Here is a 19,638-nt window from a genome sequence, read left to right as displayed (position 1 = left end):
GATATGGTAAACCACGACAAAACACTACTGAAATAATCTAACTCTTGCATTTCAACGAAAAAAAAATCCAAAATGAACTTTGAAATGTCAAGAGAATGTAACAGTGACATGGTAAACCACGACGAAACACTTTTGAAATATTCCAACTCTTGTATTTCAAGGCAAAAATCCAAAACGAACTTTGAAACATCAAGAGAATGTAACACTGACATGGTAAACCATGACAAAACACTACTGAAATAATCCAACTCGTGCATTTCAATGAGAAAGATCCAAAATGAACTTTGAAACATCAAGAGAATGTAACAGTGACATAGTAACTCACGACAAAACACTACTGAAATATTCCAATTCTTACATTTCAACGAAAACAAAAATCTAAACTGAACTTTGACACATCAAGACAATATAATGGTGACGAGGTAAATTACGGCAAAACACTACTGAAATATTCCAACTCTTTCATTTCAACGAAGGAAATCGAAAATGAACTCTAACAAATCAAGAAAATGTAACAGTGACATTGTAAACCATGACGAAACACTACTGAAATAATCCAACTCTTACATTTCAACGAATAGGATCCAAAATGAACTTTGAAACATCATGAGAATGTAACAAGGACATGGTAACTCACGACAAAACACTACTGAAACATTCAAACTCTTACACTTCAACGAAAAAAAAAATCCAAAATGAATTTTGAAACATATTCAGAATGTAACAGTGACAATGTAAACCACAACAAAACACTTACTGAAATATTCCAAGTCTTACATTTCAACGAAGAGGATCCAAAATGAACTTTGAAACATCAAGAGAATGTAACAGTGACAATGTAAAACACTACAAAAAACTACTGAAATATTCCAACTCTTACATTTCAATAAAAAAATCCAAATGAACTTTGAAACATCAAGAGAAACTAACAGTGACAAGGTAAACCACGACAAAACACTACTGAAATTTTCCAACTCTTACATTTCAATGAAAAACATCCAAGATAAACTGAAAAATCAAGAGAACTCTTGCATTTCAATGAAAAAAATCCAAAATGAACTTTGAAACATCAAGAGAATGTAACAGTGACAAGGTAAACCATGAGAAAACACTACAGAAATATTCCAACGCATGCATTTCTACTAAAAAGATCCAAAATGACCATTGAAACATCGATACAATGTAACAGTGATATGGTAAACCACGACAAAACACTACTGAAATAATTCAACTATTGCATTTCAATGAAAAAGATCCAAAATGAACTTTTAAACATTAAGAGAATGTAACAGCGACAAGGTAAACCATGAGAAAACACTACTGAAATAATCCAACTCTTACATTTCAAACAGTTCGTGGTAACGAACTGTAAGTAAGGAGCGACCCGGCTCAATGGTAACCGAAACTCTAGAAAACGGGTTTTTGATACAAATAGATATATCAAAAGAATCAGATTTCAATGCTGATTTCAAATATATAACTTTTATCAAGTTTAATACTACCCATCAAAAGTTACGCGACTGAGAAAATTTGGCTGATTTTCAAAAAAAGGGGAAAAGACCCCCTAAAAGATATAGAACCTTAATGAAAATCACACCATCATATTCAGCGTATAAGAGAACCCTACTGTAGAGGTTTCAGGCTCCTATCTACAAAAATGTGGAATTTTACATTTTTTGCCAGAAGAAAGATCACGGATGCGTGTTTATTTTTTTATTTATTTTTTTTTTTCCCAGGGGTGATCGTATCGACCCAGTGGTCCTAGAATATCGTGGGAGGGCTCATTGGAACGGAAATTAAAATTTCCAGTGCCCTTTTTAAGTGACCAAAAAAAATGGAGGGCAGCTAGGCTCCCTCCCACACTTATTTTTTTCCCAAAGTCACCCGATCAAAATTTTAAGATAGCCATTTTGTTCAACATGGTCGAAAATATGATAAATATGTCTTTTAGGATGACTAAATCCCCCAAAGTTCTCAGAGGGAGGGCTAAAAGTTATGAACTTTACCCAATGTTAACATATAGTATTGGTTATTGGGAAGTATACAGAAGTTTTCAGGAGGTTTTTTTTTCTGGTAGTGGGAGGGAAGGTTGGATCGGTGGTTATGTTGGAGGATCTGTTCATGAAGGAAGTTTTCATGGGGGAAGGGAAATTGCCATGAAGGGGGCGCCGGACTTGCCAGCATTATTTATTGGTTATTGGGAAGTATACAACCATTTTCAGGAAGGATTTTTTCTAGAGGGGGGGGGGGGCTAGAGGAGGGGGTTACTCTGGAGAATATTTCCGTGGAGGATGTTTCTTTGGGGTAAGGGGCATTTCTATGAAGGGGGCGCCGGATTTCCAAGCATTATTTAAAAAACGATCAGAAATTAAATAAAAAAAACAAGTTTTTTCAACTGAAATTTAAGAAGGAACATTAGAATTTAAAACGAACAAAAATTATAACGTATGTGAGGGGGTTCTCCCCCAAGTCAATACCTCGCTCTTTACGCTACAGTTTTTTTTAGTGCTTTCAAAAGAGCTATCTATTCTAATTAAACGGCCTTTGTGATTCAGGGGCTTGTGAATCAAATTTTTTTTTTACATTTTAACGTAAAGAGCGTGGTATTGACTAAGGGGAGAACCCCTTCATATACGTAATAACATATACGTAATAAAAAAAAACAATAAAAAAATAAGCGATACGGCTCAATAGTAATCGAAACTTTTAAAAACGGAATTTTGATGTCAATAAATGTATCAAAAGAATGTGTTTATAATGCTGATCCTAAATATATAAATTTGATTAAGTTTAGTATTACTCATCAAAGGCTACGAGCCTGAGAAAATTTACTCGATTTTTTAAAGAGGGGGAAACATCCCCTACAAGTGAAAGAATTTTAATGAAAATCACACCGTCAGATTCAGCGTATCAGAAAACCCTATTACATAGGTTTCAAGCTCATATCTGCAAAAATCTGCAACTTTGTATTTTTTGCCAGAAGATAAATATACGAACATAGAAGTTAGTTACGTAAGTTAATTTTTAAAGACATAAATATTTAAAAATAAAATTAACATTTTTATGAAAATAAAATATTCATTAAATAAAAAATTATCATAAATTAAATAAAAAAACAAGTTTTTTAAACTGAAAGTAAGGAGTGACATTAAAACTTAAAACGAACAGAAATTATTCCGTATATGAAAGGGGCTGCCCCCTCCTCAACGCCTCGCTCGTTACGCTAAAGTTCGACTCTGTCTCACAACTTTATTTTTTTAAACAATAAAAAACTTTAGCGTAAAGAGCGAGGCGTTGAGGAGGGGACAGCCCCTTTCATATACGGAATAATTTCTGTTCGTTTTAAGTTTTAATGTCGCTCCTTACTTTCAGTTTAAAAAACTTGTTTTTTTTATTTAATCAACAAAAAAATCCAAAACGAACTGCGAAATATCAAGAAAATGTAACAGTGACATGGTAAAACGCGACAAAACACTACTGAAATAATCCAACTCTTGCATTTCAACGAAGAAGATACAAAACGGAGTTTGAAACAACAATGGAGTGTAACAGTGACATGGTAAACCACGACAAAACACTACTGAAATAATCCAACTAAAAAGTTCCAAAATGAACTTTAAAATGTGAAGAGAATGTAACACTGTCATGGTAAACCACGACAAAACACTACTGAAATATTCCAACTCTCCCATTTCAAGGAAAAAATCCAAAATGAACTTTGAAACGTCAAGTGAATGTAACAGTGAAACGGTAATCCACGACAAAACACTACTGAAATAATCCAACTCTTGCATTTAAACGAAATAAATACAAAATGAACCCTTTGGGGGCCCGGGTGCATTTGGGGGTCCGGGGGGCCTATGGCGGTCCGAGGGGGGGGGGCATTTGGGGGTCCGGAGGGCCTTTTGGGGCCTGGGATCCCCCTTTGGGGGCCTGGGATCCCCCTTTGGGGGCCCGGGGGCCCTTTAGGGTTGGGGGCCCTTAGGGGTTGGGGTTGGGGACCTTACAACACTGTTCAAATGGAGCTTGTGTATTATAACGACCACGGATTTTCACCCAAATCATCTTCTAAAATGTCTCAAACTGTTTCACCTAAATCATCTTTTAAAATGTCTCAAACAGTTTCGCCCAAATCATCTTCTAAAATGTCTCAAAAGGTTTCGCCCAAATAATCCCCTAAACGTAATTTCTGTGTGTTCCTTTGTTTTGGCATTCCTGCGCTGTCACATTTGAAATTCCCATGAAATAATATACCGCGTTAATCTCCTCATCTTATAGATGTTCCTACCTATATTATTAAAGCTCCAATATAATATCGATTAATCTTTTTTACTAACGATAAAAAAAACTACATTTATAAAATAAACTAACCATCTATGTCTGCCGCTAGGGACTATTTATCCCTTGTACCTAAAGATAAAATAAGCCCTATTTGTTTCTTAATTACCCTGTCGTGGAACAATAATTCCCCTTGATTATGTAAATCAATTTCTCAGAAATCTACTTCCCCTCTAGTGGATCAATAAATTGCCCCGTTAGAAATCAGTGCACATGTGCAAACTTCGTCCCGGAGTCAATACACTTAGAAACAACAAATAAATCGACCTTGACAATGGTGTCAGTGACCCGTTAGTGGAGATACATTCTTTTGATAACCGAATTTCGTACTCGTCGGAGTCATTAGGACCTCTCTACTAATAGTTCAAAGTTCAGATAAGAAAAACTCCCGTATCGACGCAACCCCCAGGGCCCGGAGCAGGCGTTGTAAGTTATGTTCTGGGGTCATATATGGTTCTTATGGAAGGGATGCTCGTATAAACTTCGGAGAAGGCTCATTTAATTGGAAATTGAAAGTTCTCATTCACTTTTTAAGAGTAAAAAGAGATCGGAGGGCAACTAGCCCCCCCTCTTCACGCCCTATTTTCCTCAAACTTTGATAGAGCCATTTTATTCGAAATGGTTCAAAGATCATATAACGAAAACCCCAGGATAGACACAATCCTTCAGGGCCCGGGGTAGGCTTTGTAAATTTTGCCTGGGGGGCATATATCGAGTCAAGCTTAAAACAGACAAGAATACTAAATAAAGCATTGGGGCTACTCACTCCTCTCTAAACCTTCTTAAGGTTATTGCTTTATTTGCGCTTTACTGAAAACCAAGAGTATCTAATTTTTTCTTCTGTAATTATAAAATTTAAAAACCGAACGATGTTGTTAAATGAAACCTTGAATCTTTAGTTGCTTATATCTAAAATAAATATTAAATTATATTAAACAATCAGTTTCGTTTTCATTAGTTCTTTTAAATCATCTTGATAGTTATGGTGATTTTATTTATTTTATTTTGTCGTCATAGTTTTTAAAAAATAGACTATGAATAAATATACATATATATATATATATATATATATATATATATATATATATATATATATATATACATATATATATATATATATATATATATATATATATATATATATATATATATATATATATATATATATATATATATATATATATATATATATATATATATATATATATATATATATATATATATATATATATATATATATATATATATATATATATATATATATATATATATATATATATATATATATATATATATATATATATATATATATATATATATATATATATATATATATATAATTTCAGTTTATAGTAATTTCTGGTAATTTTAAATTTTGATTATTATAGGACTTCATTTCTGCTCGTCTTAGAGTTTCATATAGCTCTACTTTTCTTTGAAAAACATCTTTATCGGAAAAAAGTTTGAAAAATATTTTTTGTTTTTCGGTTAATTTCAAAGGTTTATATTATTGGTAAAAATTGTTAACATTTTCTCACGCTATGATCATACTTAAAGCCTGGATGAGCATATCTTTAAATTTTGTTCAAGATCTCCTTAACATTCCCTGAAAGTTTCAACTTAATACCCTTTACGGTACTTAATACCCTTTGTACATACACCTTCTTTACAGCCTGGTTTCACATAATTTCGCATAATTAGTTCAGCATTTCTCTAAATTATTGGTTTGTCTCAAATCTTTTGATTTGTTCATTTTCCCCGTGAACACTCCCTGGAAGAATCAATTTAATGCTTTTGGTCATTCCTTATATAATGTAGATACGCTATTTTGACAACCTAGAATGCACAGAGTACTTTTTCATTATTTATATAAATATTTATCCAAAAAAGTATGGCCGTTTTTCCAAATTTTCATTTGAATTATCAGTAAAAATAATCGAATGGCAGTGTGATCTAAGAAATTACGTACCTTTTGATTTTGTTCAATACTTCCTGAAAGATTCAATTTAGTACCCTTAGCCATCATTAAGAGATTGCAGACACAACTTTTTGATGGATTTACTTCATATTTTGCGAATATTGGTAAAAGGACCGCTTCGGCTGTTGGTTCTTCTCCTTCAGGATCCAACTTCAGGTCTTATATTGGGCCACCTTGTATGAAGTCAATGTTTTTGGAACCAGCGAAAGAGAAAGAAATAGCTAAAATTGTTATGGGATTGAAAAATTGTTCGTCGTCTGGCCCTGATAATATTCCTACTAAAGTAATTAAGTTCATACTTCCTTCCATTATTTCTCCCTTAACAAAACTTATTAACCTCTCCTTTCAGCATGGTATTTTCCCGAGTAGTCTCAAGCGTGCTCGAGTCATCATATTATATAAGGGGGGGACACGAAATGATCCAGCCAACTAACGGCCAATTTCTTTGTTGTCTGTGTTTAGCAAAATATTTGAGAAGGCGATGCTTTATCGTCTAAATAATTTTCTTACTTCTAAAGATTTTTTTCACGATTTTCAATTTGGTTTTCGAGCAAATCATTCGACTGAGCATGCTTGTACAGTTTTACTGAATTATCTTCACTCTGCCATAGACTCCCATTTGATTCCTGCTGCTTTGTTTCTGGATGTTCGTAAAGCCTTTGATTCTTTAACCCACAGTGTTCTTCTATTTAAACTTTCTCATTTTGGCGTAAGAGGTAGTGCGTTTTATTGGTTCAAGTTTTTCTTGTCTGTTAGAATAATTTCTGTTGATCCACTTTTTCGCTCACCATCAAGTGTTGACCAGGAGGTCCCTCAAGGGTCAGTTTTAGGGCCGGCACTGTTTTTAATTTATATAAATGACCTAATTTTTGCAGTTGGAAATAAAAATCCTCTTTATTGCTGTCGTCTATGTCATCCAACAGTCTCCCATAACCACAACTATTGTTTGCATACCTCGGATTCTCTTGTTACTTTTGCCGATGATACCACCCTTATTACTTCTGGGAGAACAGAGGATGAGGTTCGTACAAAGTTAGTGGACCCCTTTGAGAGAGTTTGAATTTGGTTTGATGCTAACTCTCTTGCCTTAAATGTTTCTAAAACTAGCTTTTTAGTTTTTTCTCGTATATCCCAAGCTTGTCCTCAATTATCTGAAATTCATATATCCAAAGGCTTTATTAGTAGAGCAAAGGATGGCCATGTCCGTTTTCTAGGTATCCTCCTATTTGAAAATTTATCTTTTGAGCACCATACTGATTTGATTAAAGTGAAGGTATGGAGAAACCTCGATATTCTAAGAAAACTCAAGCATAACTTTTATGGACCAATTCAAAGAATCCTATTTTATAGCTAAATTCGTTCTTATGCTTCCTATTGTTCAGTCATAAGAATGTCTACTTTCTTAACTTTCCTCAAACCACTTTCGAATACTTACGATAAAGCTATAAATCTTATCCAGGATGTAAATCGTTCGGCAACTAAACCGTTACTTGGTATTAAAAAACTTTATATTCTTTCCTGTGCGTCTTTCGCTTTTCTTCAGCTCCATGGTGATATTCTTAGGTCCCTTAGACTTACGTCTTCTTTTGTATCTGATCGGTCAAATTATCAACTCCGTAGTTCTCTAAATATCCAAATTCCTCATACACCAACAATAAGATCCGATTTTAATCCTCTTGTTACGTGTCATTTGGCATGGAACACCCTTCCCGATTCGGCTCGAGAATGCCACTCGTTTGGCACCTTCAAAAGACTAGTAAAAAATTATTTGTTTTCATGTGATTAATTTTCTTTACTTTTGGCTGCTGCCAATAGTTTTTTTTTTTTTTTTTTTTTTTTTTTTTTTTTTTTTTTTTTAGATGTTGTGATTCACTGATAAAGCTTATTTAGTGAACTCTCCTTATTTTTTTTTTTCGTTTTATTAAGCAAATGCTTTACATATTAAAAGTTCAAATGCTTATGCTTATATGTTTAAATATGAATGTTATGTCTATATTGTTTAAATCTTAAGTGTTTAAATGTTTAATGTTTATTTGATCTTTTCATAATCCCCCTCCTACAGGTCATGAAGCCTTTGTGGGGATTTGTAGATTGTTATGTAATTATTTTACTGGTATATGGAAAATAAATCTGTCTGTCTGATAACCTGAAAACACATTCCCGAGATTTTACACATCAGCCCTTTTGACAACCTGGATGCTCATCATAGTGTCTTTTAATCTTTTAATCATAGTGTCTTTTAATCTAGTTTAACCTTCCCTGAAAGTTTCTGCTTAACTCTCCAAGCCGTTTCTGAGATATTACAGATCACCCTTTTGACAAACTGAATGCGAATAGTGGCCCAGTGGGGCTCTACTACCGGATGTTTCCACGTGGCACCACAGTGTCATTTTATTCGCAAAGTGACATGAATTTCATTCTTTCGTGTTATATCTTATTTGAGCAATAAAAATGTGTTCTTAAGCAATGTTTGAATTCTATTACCCCTATCTAATAATACAGGCATGAAAAAGTTCCTCGCGTTTTGTAGGTGTTACAAAAAAGAAGTATGATTTTTGTTTACCATGGATCATCGTGACTTCAGGAATGTGCTTCTTCGACTTGGTATTATTTGGAATATATTGTGTGGATCTTTCAGTAACAGTGGTAAGTAGCAATTGACTAATTTTCTCCATTAGTTTCTAAATCTGTAAAATGAAAGAAAAGACCCTGAAATTTAATTTTGCTCAGCATTGACGTGATTGTATACTATAGTTTGATGGTAAAGTATTGTTATGCAACGCATTCCCTGTACGCTATTAAAAAAAAAAGTTTTTTCAACTGAAAGTAAGGAGCAACATTAAAACTTCAAACGAACTGATTAGAATAGATAGTTCCTTTGAAATTACTAAAAAACTTTACCGTAGAGAGCGAGGTATTGACTAGCGGGCGAACCCCCTTACATACGTGATAGTTTCTGTTCGTTTTAAGTTTTTATGTTGCTCCTTACTTTCAGTTGAAAAAACTTGTTTTTTTATTTAGTTTCTGATCGTTTTTTTTAAATAATGCTGGGAAATCCAGCGCCCCCCCTTCATAGAAATATCCCTTACCCCATGAAAACATCCTCCATGGAAAGATTCTCCCACTTAACCCCCTAATGCGACCCCCCCCCCCACCAAAAAAACCCTCCTGAAAACCTCTGTATACTTCCCAATAACCAGTAGTATATGTAAACAATGGGCAAAATTCATAACTTGCAGCCCTTCCGCCGGAAAATTTGGAGGATTAAATCATCCTCAAAAATATAGTTATTAGAATTTCGACTATGCTGAACAAAATGGCTATCTTAAAATTTTGATCGGGTGACTTCGGGAAAAAAAGGAGTGTGGGAGAGGGCCTAGTTGCCCTCCAATTTTTTGGTCACTTAAAAGGGTACTAGAACTTTTAGTTTCCGTTCGAATGAGCTCTCTCGTGATATTCTAGGACCACTGAATCAATACCATCACCCCTGGAAAAAAACACGCATCCGTAATGTTTCTTCTGGCAAAAAATTCAAAATTCCGCATTTTTGCATATAGGATCTTGAAACCTTGACGGTTTTCTGATACGCTAAATCTGATGGTTTGATTTTCATTAAGATCCTATCATTATTAGGGGGTGTTTTCCCTTTGGTAAAATAAGACAAAATTTTTCAGGCTCGTATCTTTTGATAGGTAAACCTCATGAAACCTATATATTTGAAATCAGCATAAAAATCCAATTCTTTTGATGTATCCACTGGTATCAAAATTCAATTTTTTACAGTTCCAGTTTCTATTGAGCCGGGTCGCTCCTTTCTTACAGTTCGTTACCACGAAATGTTTGACACAACAGTAATAGAAATAAAACAACGAAAAAAGCTAGAGCAGATCATTTTGTGCTTCTGCATATTTCTAAGGCCTGTAATTTATTATTTCTTTATGAGTGTCAGAGAACTCTGGAGCAGATAATGGTACTTCAAAAACAAGTTTTTCTTATTTATGGCTCCTTGTTTCATGAACAAAAAGATTAAACAAAGAAGACGCTTAAAGATATTAGCTACCTTAAAACATTTAAAACTACATATTGTCATAATAGACGAAATAATCGCAAAGAAGAGAGAAACGAGGATAATAACAGCCAGTGAAAAAAACCACAGAGGACTATGCAAACACTTTGGTCAAGAATTCCGCTTGACCGTCTTCAGTGAAAATAATAAAAAATAAGAGGAAAATATAAAAAATAAAATAGAAACTAATCCTTAAAAGAAACACTGAAACTAGAATAGGAAAAAGCTTTCAAAGCAACGATGAAAGGGTAACTGAATAAAAAATGTAATCCTGAATGGCATTTCAAAATTAAATTTTACATAAAGCATTCTTAAAGGCCAACCGCATACCAGGAATAATTTCTCATACCAGGTATGAGAAATTATTCCGTATATGAAAGGGGGCTGTCCCCCTTTCATATACGGAATAAAGGGGGCTTTTGAAATGGGGCTATTAAATTTCCTTTTTTTGGTTAATTGGCTTTCTCGAAATTTTGTTCTGACGTAACTTACGAAATAAACATTATAAGCCCATTCTTTTGATACATTTATTGAAATCAAAATTCCGTTTTTAAAAGTTTCGATTGCTATTGAGCCGTATCGCTTGTTTTTTTTACTGTTTTTTTTATTACATATATGTTATTACGTATATGAGGGAGTTCTCTCCTTAGTCAATACCACGCTCTTTACGCTAAAGTTAAAAAAAAATTAAATCACAAACCCCTGAATCACAAAGGCCGTTTAAATAGAATAGATAGCTCTTTTGAAAGCACTAAAAAAAAACTATAGCGTAAAGAGCGAGGTATTGACTTGGGGGCGAACCCCCTCATATACGTAATAATTTCTGTTCGTTTTAAGTTCTAATGTTGCTTCTTACTTTCAGTTGAAAAAACTTGTTTTTTTTTAAATTTAGTTTCTGATCGTTTTTTAAATAATGCTGGGAAATCCGGCGCCCCCTTCATAGAAATGTACCTTACCCCGAGGAAACATCCTCCACGGAAAGAGTCTCCCGAGTAAACCTCTCCTCCTGCCCCCCTCCCCACCAGAAAAAAATCCTTCCTGAAAATGTCTGTATACTTCCCAATAACCAATACAATATGTAAACAATGGGCAAAGTCCATAACTTGCAGCCCTTCCCCTGGGAACTGTGGGGGATTAAGTCATCCTAAAAGACATATTTATTAGATTTTATACTATGCTGAACAAAATGGCTATCTCAAAAGGACTACTGGATCGATACAATCACCCCTGGGGAAATTAAAAAAAAACAACAAATAAACAGGCACCCGTGATCTTTCTTCTGGCAAAAAATACAAAATACTATATTTTTGCAAATATGACATTAAGACATCCATAATGAGATTTGCTGATACGCTGAATCAGATGGTGTAATTTCCATTAAGGTGCTAGCACTTCTAAGGGTTGTTTCCCCTTTTTTTCGACAATAAGGCAAATTTTCTCAGCCGCGTAACTTTTGATGGGTAAGACTAAACTTGATGAAACTTATATATTTGAAATCAGCATAGATATCTGATTTATTTTATATATCTATTGGCATCAAAATTCTGTTTTTTGGAGTTTTGGTTACTATTGTACTAATGAGCCGGGTCGCTCCTTACTTACAGTTCGTTACCACGAGCCGTTTGATAAACAGGAAGCGATGAATTGAATTCACGTCAGAATTTCCCAAATTCAACTGAAATGGGTGAATTGCCACCCTGGAATTAAGGGACACGTTATTTTAGCCTCTGCGAAGGCTAAATTGGAAGAGGGAATTGGAATGCCGATAAAATTTCTTAGTCTAATTGAAGTTGCATATTTGTCACGCTGTGACTTTATATTAGATTAAAATTAATTTTTCATCTTTTAAGTCATTTTTCTTTATTTAACATTCATTTCATAATTTTGTCTCACCTTTTACCCAAATTTCTGTTCTATACCCAATTAAAAAAAAAAAAAATTATTTGATTTTCCCCTTTATTAAGGCTTTAAATTAGATTGACCTTGCCTATGCAACGAGAAGAGTTGCAACAATCCGTTGTCGGCTTTGCCAACAAAAGCCATACTGGAGCAAACGTTTGGCTAAAGATTCGATTAAGGCATTTAAAAATATTTCAACGACTTTGCTGCCAGTTGACCCTTAAATGTGTATATATAGCGAACCCTTAAATACATCAGAAGCAGATAAAATATGGACCAAATCAAGAGAAAAACGAATGCTGGAGTCTCAAGTTTTTTTGGCACTAAGCCTCCCTAAATTTACAAAAGTATGTCAGTTCTGTGATTTTTGCTGTAACTTAAAAATGGAAAATCTCGACCAGTTTTCTACTGCCGAATTTTTTAACAGAAAATTTGTTAGGATGCGACAACTGGTCCGTATACAAGAAAGGAAATAGGTTACTTTTTTTTTTTTTTACAAACTTACAAAATTCTCCTGAAAAGTACAATAATTTAACAAATTTTGAAATAATTTGCCTTTGTTGACGTTTTCTTTAAAATTTAGCCCCATGAAATAGATTTCTGTGTCCATGATTATGCTGACAAGTATTGACTAAACACAGAACATTCAAATACTACTGCAACAAACAACAAAATAATCATATAAAATTTGCTTTACCTTTTCTTATTTTTTTCATATCTAGAAGAATTTGGGTACTCAATCCTGCAATTTTTCTTTCTTATTTTTTTTTGTAGAATTATTTTGTTAATTTTTTTTCAGGACAATTTGGTTACGGAAAAATCCCCTGATTGGTCTTTGTTTTACGTTTCCCTCTTCTTGCCACTTTACTTTTCAAAATTGGCTTTCATTATCTGGGTAACAAACATTATATGTACTGTTCAAGTTATCAAAGCAGTCAGTCGCCTTCATAAACATCACAAATTGCAGAGAACAGACAATTCTTCAAGAAGAGTAAGTAATTTCATTCTTTAAAAAATAGCTCCAAGTTGTTGATTGTTGATTATTTAGCTATACCATTGCTTATTCCATATTCCATTGCTATGTCAAAAATTGGAGAATCTGCTTACAAAATGAGAAAGTTAAAAAAAAACGATTTACTTTCCACTGGACAACTCATTTCCTCTCGGGGGTAATCTTTTCAGATAGGGATTGCCTATCCACTATTTCCCCTTTGCAAAAGAAGCTTCCTTGGTTGTTTATAATTGTCCACCATTATTTTTCCTCATTCCAAGAGTCCCACCAACCTGATTCTGATCAAATTGGGGTTCCAAAACTTGTCTTAAGCTGTCATAGGCTGCCGCAATAGTGCTGCCTAAGTAAAGAGTGATGGGGCCCTATGCAGTATTATCTTTTTTTCACCACGACACTTCTTCTGGAAGGAATTTTTGCGGAAACTTTCGAGGAGACTCATTCAATTCAAAATTGAAATTTCTAGTGTCTCTTTCCAGAGTCAAAAGGTGTTGCGGGGAAAGCACCCCCCCCCCTCCTACGCTCCTTTTTGCTGCCTTCTCCCCAAAGACACCCGATCCAAATTATGAGGCAGTGATTTTGTTCAGCATAGTTTAAAGGTCCTATAGCTATGCCTCTGGGGATGAAAATTCTCCTCACAGCCCTTGGGGCGGGGGCTGTAAATTATGCAATTTGCCCATTGTTTAAATATAGAATTTGTTTTTGGCAAAGGGCGGTATTGTTTTTTCCTGGGTCTGCAAAAAGGGTAAGGGTATTAAGGTGAAGTTTTCCGGCAATGTTCAAGGGGAAGTTGAACTAAACCAAAACACAGTATGCCAATGCAGGTTGTCAAAAGACCGTATCAGCAATAACTCAGGAACGGCCTAGGGTATTAAGTTGAAGCTCTTAGGGAATGTCGGGGGGGATGTTGAACTAGCCGAAAAGTACCATATACATACTACTACTGCTAGTACGACTACTACTTCTACTAAGGCAAGATCGTTAACACGAAACTTTCAGAGAATATCTGGGGATGTTGAACTAAATAAAAACACAATATGTGCATGCAGATTGTTCGTAAAGCGTATCAGCAGTGTCTCAGCCATGGCTTAGAGTTTTAAGTTGAAACTTGTAGGGCATGTCGAGGAGGATGTTGAAATAACCAAAAATGCACTAAGTGCATTTTAATACTAATACTACTGCTACGGATGTTACTACAGATAAGGCTAAGGGCACTAAGATAAAACTTTCAAGAAATGTTGAGGGAGACGTTGAACAAAAGTAAAACACAATATATGCATGTAGGTTGTGTGCATGTAGTATCAGCAATATATCAGGAATGACTTATGGTATTCACTTGAAACTTTCAGGGGTGTGTTGATGGTAATATTGACCTAGCAAACAGACACTATGTGTATACTACTACTGCTGCTACTATTATGAGAGGTCAGGGTTAACCTGAACATGGGGTTGACCTAGACAGTCTAGTGTAAGCCCCTAGTGGCTCAGAAAAAAATCTTAAAACATCAAGATCGGCGCATGATCTATTGCCCTATTATCATGCTAGTTTGGATCTAGATACCTGCACCTGTTTGTATCCTATTTTGTGAAAAATATTTGTTAACGTAATTTTTTTCGAGGGTCTCTGTTTGGAACTTAATAGTGACCCAGGCTGCTGGATTTGGAAGAGAATTTTTTTTTAGGAAAAAGGTAGCTCACACAGGTAGATTTTAGAGCAGATGGGTGCCATGTATTGAATTATTTTTTTTTTTCAAATTACTTTAATGTCGCAAGAGGAGTCATTGGGTTGGGCTGGATATGGCAATTCAGGGCTGGTTCAGTAATTTTATGTCTGTCCGAACCAACCCTGTCCCTTAAAGGTTGGTGTTTAGGGTAGAAACACACACATGAATCCTCGAGAATAAGTATTTTCTACCAAGTAAAAAGGAAACGCCTTCGGTTTTAACAATTAACAGCTATAGCTGCTACCTTGATTCCTTGCTTTGTTTTTTTTTGTGCTTATAAATTTCATGCTGGAAAAAAGCTTTGACTTTCTTTTGGCTAAAAGAGTGAGCCACAATTTTGACTCGGGATTTGGCTCAATGTCATGACGTCATTTGGATTGCAAGACCACTTCCACCACTCCTCCAGACTGGTCAAAGAAACCAAGCCCATCGAAAGACTGGTTGGCGTCATGTTTAAAGAGGAATACGGATTTGTCACTTATTTCCCACCACGTGACCAGCAAAGCTAGAGCAAGTGGTTTAAACCGCGTTGTTGTAGAAACTGTTTTTGACAAACTTTTAAGTATTGATCCATGTTTCCAAGGGAAGCAAACGCCTTGAATGATGTGGAATATTGATTAGATAGGGGTCACAGCCGTCCTGTCTCAATTTTGAATTTTATCTCTGACGATGTTAAAAGTTTCATCCATTACCTCCACCGAACGTGGTCAAATTGTGACAACAGTCTGCTTATGCAGTGCGTCTGGTGATACTATGCCTCCGGCGTATATCTTCTCACAAGTCAATAACCAAGCTCGTATTCTAAGCGCTGGTTAACCAGGAGCGCTTAACCAAGGCAGAGAAGTCAACGGTAACACCTTGCTTGTATCTGTCAGGAATTTTGTGAAACATATGAAACCATACAAAACGTGCGACAGTGCAAGTATCTGGAAAACCGCAATTCAGAAAGAGAATTTCGAACTATGAAGTGGCAGAGCTTACTTCACAATATTTCCTGAAAATATTTAGCCGGACAAACATTATTTGTGCTTTTTGTGCAACACGAATTTCCCCATGCAACAGTCGTATTTTCTCGGATCAAGGTTTTTTGCCCTCTGTAATAGCAGACAGACCAGTAGGTATGGTACCTGAGACCCAAGTCCCTTGGCATTGTCCGAGGCCCATCAGACTGGAAGAAGACCTGCAGTCACTTCCAGATCATGTTCGACGCTTCCCCACAGTGTTCACTATTAGCCTACGGTTTTGGGGTGAAAAGCCCGCAATTGGGGAAGCACCCAAACAATTACCAAACACACCTGAAAAAGATGAAATAGAGCAAGCGAGAAAACAAAAGCAAAGAAGACCACGAAAAAGAAGCATGGGCACCAAAAAATTGTTGAAAGCAGCGACAGTGAGTTTCTTGATCTCCCCGGTATTTTGGATGATGGCTTAATTTATTGTGGCGACGCGGAAGATATTGAGCGCTTTGATCCAAATTCGATCGAGGCAAACGATTTTAGTTAGAGATTACAGATAAGGCAGACATCAAAGTTTCTAAACGACATGGTTTAGAAACTTTCTTGCCCACGAAACTTAAGAGGCAAAGACATAGCCGACCTAGGATTAGTCTTTGATGAGAATCTTAGTATGTACAGACTACAAGGAATTGGGTGTTATTTTAATCCTTTTATTGTTCTTCTATATACCTGAAGTCCCCCCTCATTCCCCCTCAGGGAATGCTGAGGTGAATGTGGAACTAAATGAAACTGCACTACGTAGCCATACATGCAAGTTGTCAAAAAAAACGTAGCTGCAATCTCTCAGGGATGACCTAGGGTATTTAGATCGAAATTTACGAGCATGTTGAGGGGGATATTAAACTGACCAAAAGGCACAATGTGTATTCTATAGCTACTACTACTACTGCCAGTACTTCTACCACAACTACTACTACTGCTACTGTTACTTCTAAGGCTAAGTGCATTAAGATAAAACTTTCAGGGAATGTAGATCGGGATGTTGAGGTAAATCAAAACATGCTATGTGCATTTGGGTTGTCAAAGGGGGGTATTAGCATTATCTCAAGAGCAGTTGAGAGTATTAGATTGAAATTTTTTGTGCATTTTGAGGGGGATGCTGAACTAACCAAAATTCATTATGAGCAGTGGGAGGGGTTTACATAGAGAAGGGAGTCCTTATTTGGAATACAACTGAACTCTAGCTAGAACATTTAAAAACAACCTATGACGATAATATAACGGGACTCCAAATAAGGAGTCACTAAGAATAATCTCTTCCAAAGTGTTAGATGCACTGTGACAGAAATTCTATTTTTAATATAGTTTCCTTTGAATTCGAATGTATAAATAAGGCGTACATCTGAGAGTGGTGTATCAGTTCTAATTCATTTGATGATTGAACACTACCGTATATAATTGACATTATGGACAATGAAAATGGTGTTAACCCATTCTTTGATGTAAGTTTATTTTACATAATTAAATAATTTCTAATTAAATTAATTAAGATACTTCACCGTTCAAATAATTTCGATAGATGTTGTATTTCCAAAGTCTAAGAGCTATATTTGTACAAAAAAGTTCATGACAAAATAAATGAGACAGAAACACGATAATTTAACGGGGAAAAAATAAAAATAATGAAGGATATTTATATTTCAACCTTCGTCCTTTTAGGCTAATATCCGATAGTTTACTGACTTCTATCAAGCTTCCAAGCAGCAATTATGCCTCTGCATTTAAAAAAAAAAAACAATCTAGTAGGCCTACATCCCGTTTTCCAATATTTTGATAATTTACTGTCAGCAAGTTTTTCTTTGCCAAACAACGAGGCGTCTTAATAACTAACTGAGCGCAATAGACCAAAGTGCCAAATATATTTCCCTCCCTAGTCTCTGAATAGGCTGGTAACCTCGTTAGACCGTGACTGTGAAAGAGAATGACTTTTAAACTTTCGCAATCTGGTTTTCTGCATTCTTACAGATCCATTTTTTTCATTGTTTTAATATTTTTCAATTGAAATGGCTTATATTATGTGGCTCCCGCTTAGAGCGCTGATCCTTTTAAGAGCTTAAGAGTTTGACCAAGCTTTTACACTTTGGTTAATTTAAGCCTTTTTTCAAATTTTTATTATTTTGCGGATCGAAGGGGCTTGGATTATATGGCTCCATATTAGGGTGATGACTCTTTTAGGATTTAAGGATTGATCTGAGTAAAATCAAATGGGAGATGATAGAATAATGCTTTTTTCCAGGGCTAAATTTAATGATGTAAGTTTTTTTGATAAGTGAGGGAATACATACTCTCAGTTTGATCAATTTATGGTGAATCTGCAGAGTTTGACCGAGCTTTTAAACTTTGGTTAATCTATGCCTTTTTATATTTTTTAATACGTTGATCTGAGTAAAACCGAAAGGGAGATGATAGAATAATGTTTCTTTTCCAAGGCTAAACTTAATGATGTGCATGCTGTTTTAATAAGTCAGGGAATACGTACTTTCAGTGTTAAATAATTTAGTACACATAGCCATGCAAATGAAATATAAGAAGTTTTTTTTCGAAAAGGATGATTTTCAACTAAAAGTAAATAGCTGCTACATTAAATCAAAGATGAACAGAAATAAAATCTAATAATTGTTCAAGCGCAAAATATTTTATACTATTTTGATCTTACACTATTATTTCTTCCGATTATGTTTGGTTCATCATACTTTATTCATCTTAGCATATTTTTAAAAATTTTTCCAGAGCAAAAAAAAGTCTAATAAGGGTCCATCTTAAGGGCATTGACCATTATTGGGTTGAAGGTTTTACAGTCCCTTTCAAATTTATTTAATTTAAGCTTTTTTCAGCTATTATAATGTTCGCTGTGATTGAATCAAAATATATTGGACTGAAATATTCCTCGACTGGTGTTATTTTCGAACCGGCTTTCTTATTGCTAGATGAACAACGCTGTGAAGTTTACATATATAACTGGAACGTTAAATACAATTTGTTTAAGTATGATAAAAAAAAGAGGGTGTCCAACTTTAAATTTTAAAAATCGAAACGGCTTTAACGGTAAAATCATAAGACAACGTATTGAAAATGGTTATCCAATAAAACATGTACAAGAGGAAATTCAGAAAATATGCAACCTTTACAGACTTCAAATGTGAGAAACACCTGCGTTCAGTTCATGATCCTGAAGATGAAGTTAGGTATTTCGCTCAATGGGTACCTGAAAAGATACCTGGAAAAATGCATCAGATGCATCCAAAGACCAAAACTTTTACTCCTTCTATCAAAAGGGCTAAACAATAAACATCTTTAATCTTAACATTTCCTTTACTATAGGTCTGTTACCAGAAGAAATCACACAACTTGTTTCAAATTAAGTTATGATAGATTAAAATATTGAAATACACATATCTTTTTACTGCAATTAAAATTATTTTATGATAATAAAACACTATAAAAATATCCTTTAGCCTATACATACCATATAGTTTGTGGAATTTATTATTATTTTAGACTAATGTAGATTCTTCAACAGCAACATCAAAAGGACCCGGGAGAGATAAGAAAGTATGTGCACATAATAGAGTTGTCGCATACCAATGTATGCTGACAAGGACACATAT

The 19,638-nt window shown here is 34.8% G+C and overlaps 1 protein-coding gene across 1 annotated transcript in view; it reads left to right on the top strand.

The window, feature by feature from the left end:
* The window catches only part of LOC148955073 (uncharacterized), a 76,539-nt gene that overhangs the window by 19,406 nt on the left and 37,495 nt on the right, over nt 1–19,638 (top strand). Inside the window, exons 3-4 of the mRNA XM_089106104.1 lie at nt 8,847–8,962; nt 13,081–13,272. Coding sequence (XP_088962230.1) covers nt 8,847–8,962; nt 13,081–13,272 — 308 coding nt within the window. The remainder of the gene's footprint in view (nt 1–8,846; nt 8,963–13,080; nt 13,273–19,638) is intronic.

This window comes from Artemia sp. Qi Xiang Cuo, chromosome 2, assembly GCF_049724085.1.
Source record: "Artemia sp. Qi Xiang Cuo chromosome 2, ASM4972408v1, whole genome shotgun sequence".
Classification (NCBI taxonomy): domain Eukaryota; kingdom Metazoa; phylum Arthropoda; class Branchiopoda; order Anostraca; family Artemiidae; genus Artemia; species Artemia sp. Qi Xiang Cuo.
The sequence above is the reverse complement of the archived record's forward strand: the minus strand, read 5'-3'. Positions and strand labels throughout refer to the sequence as shown.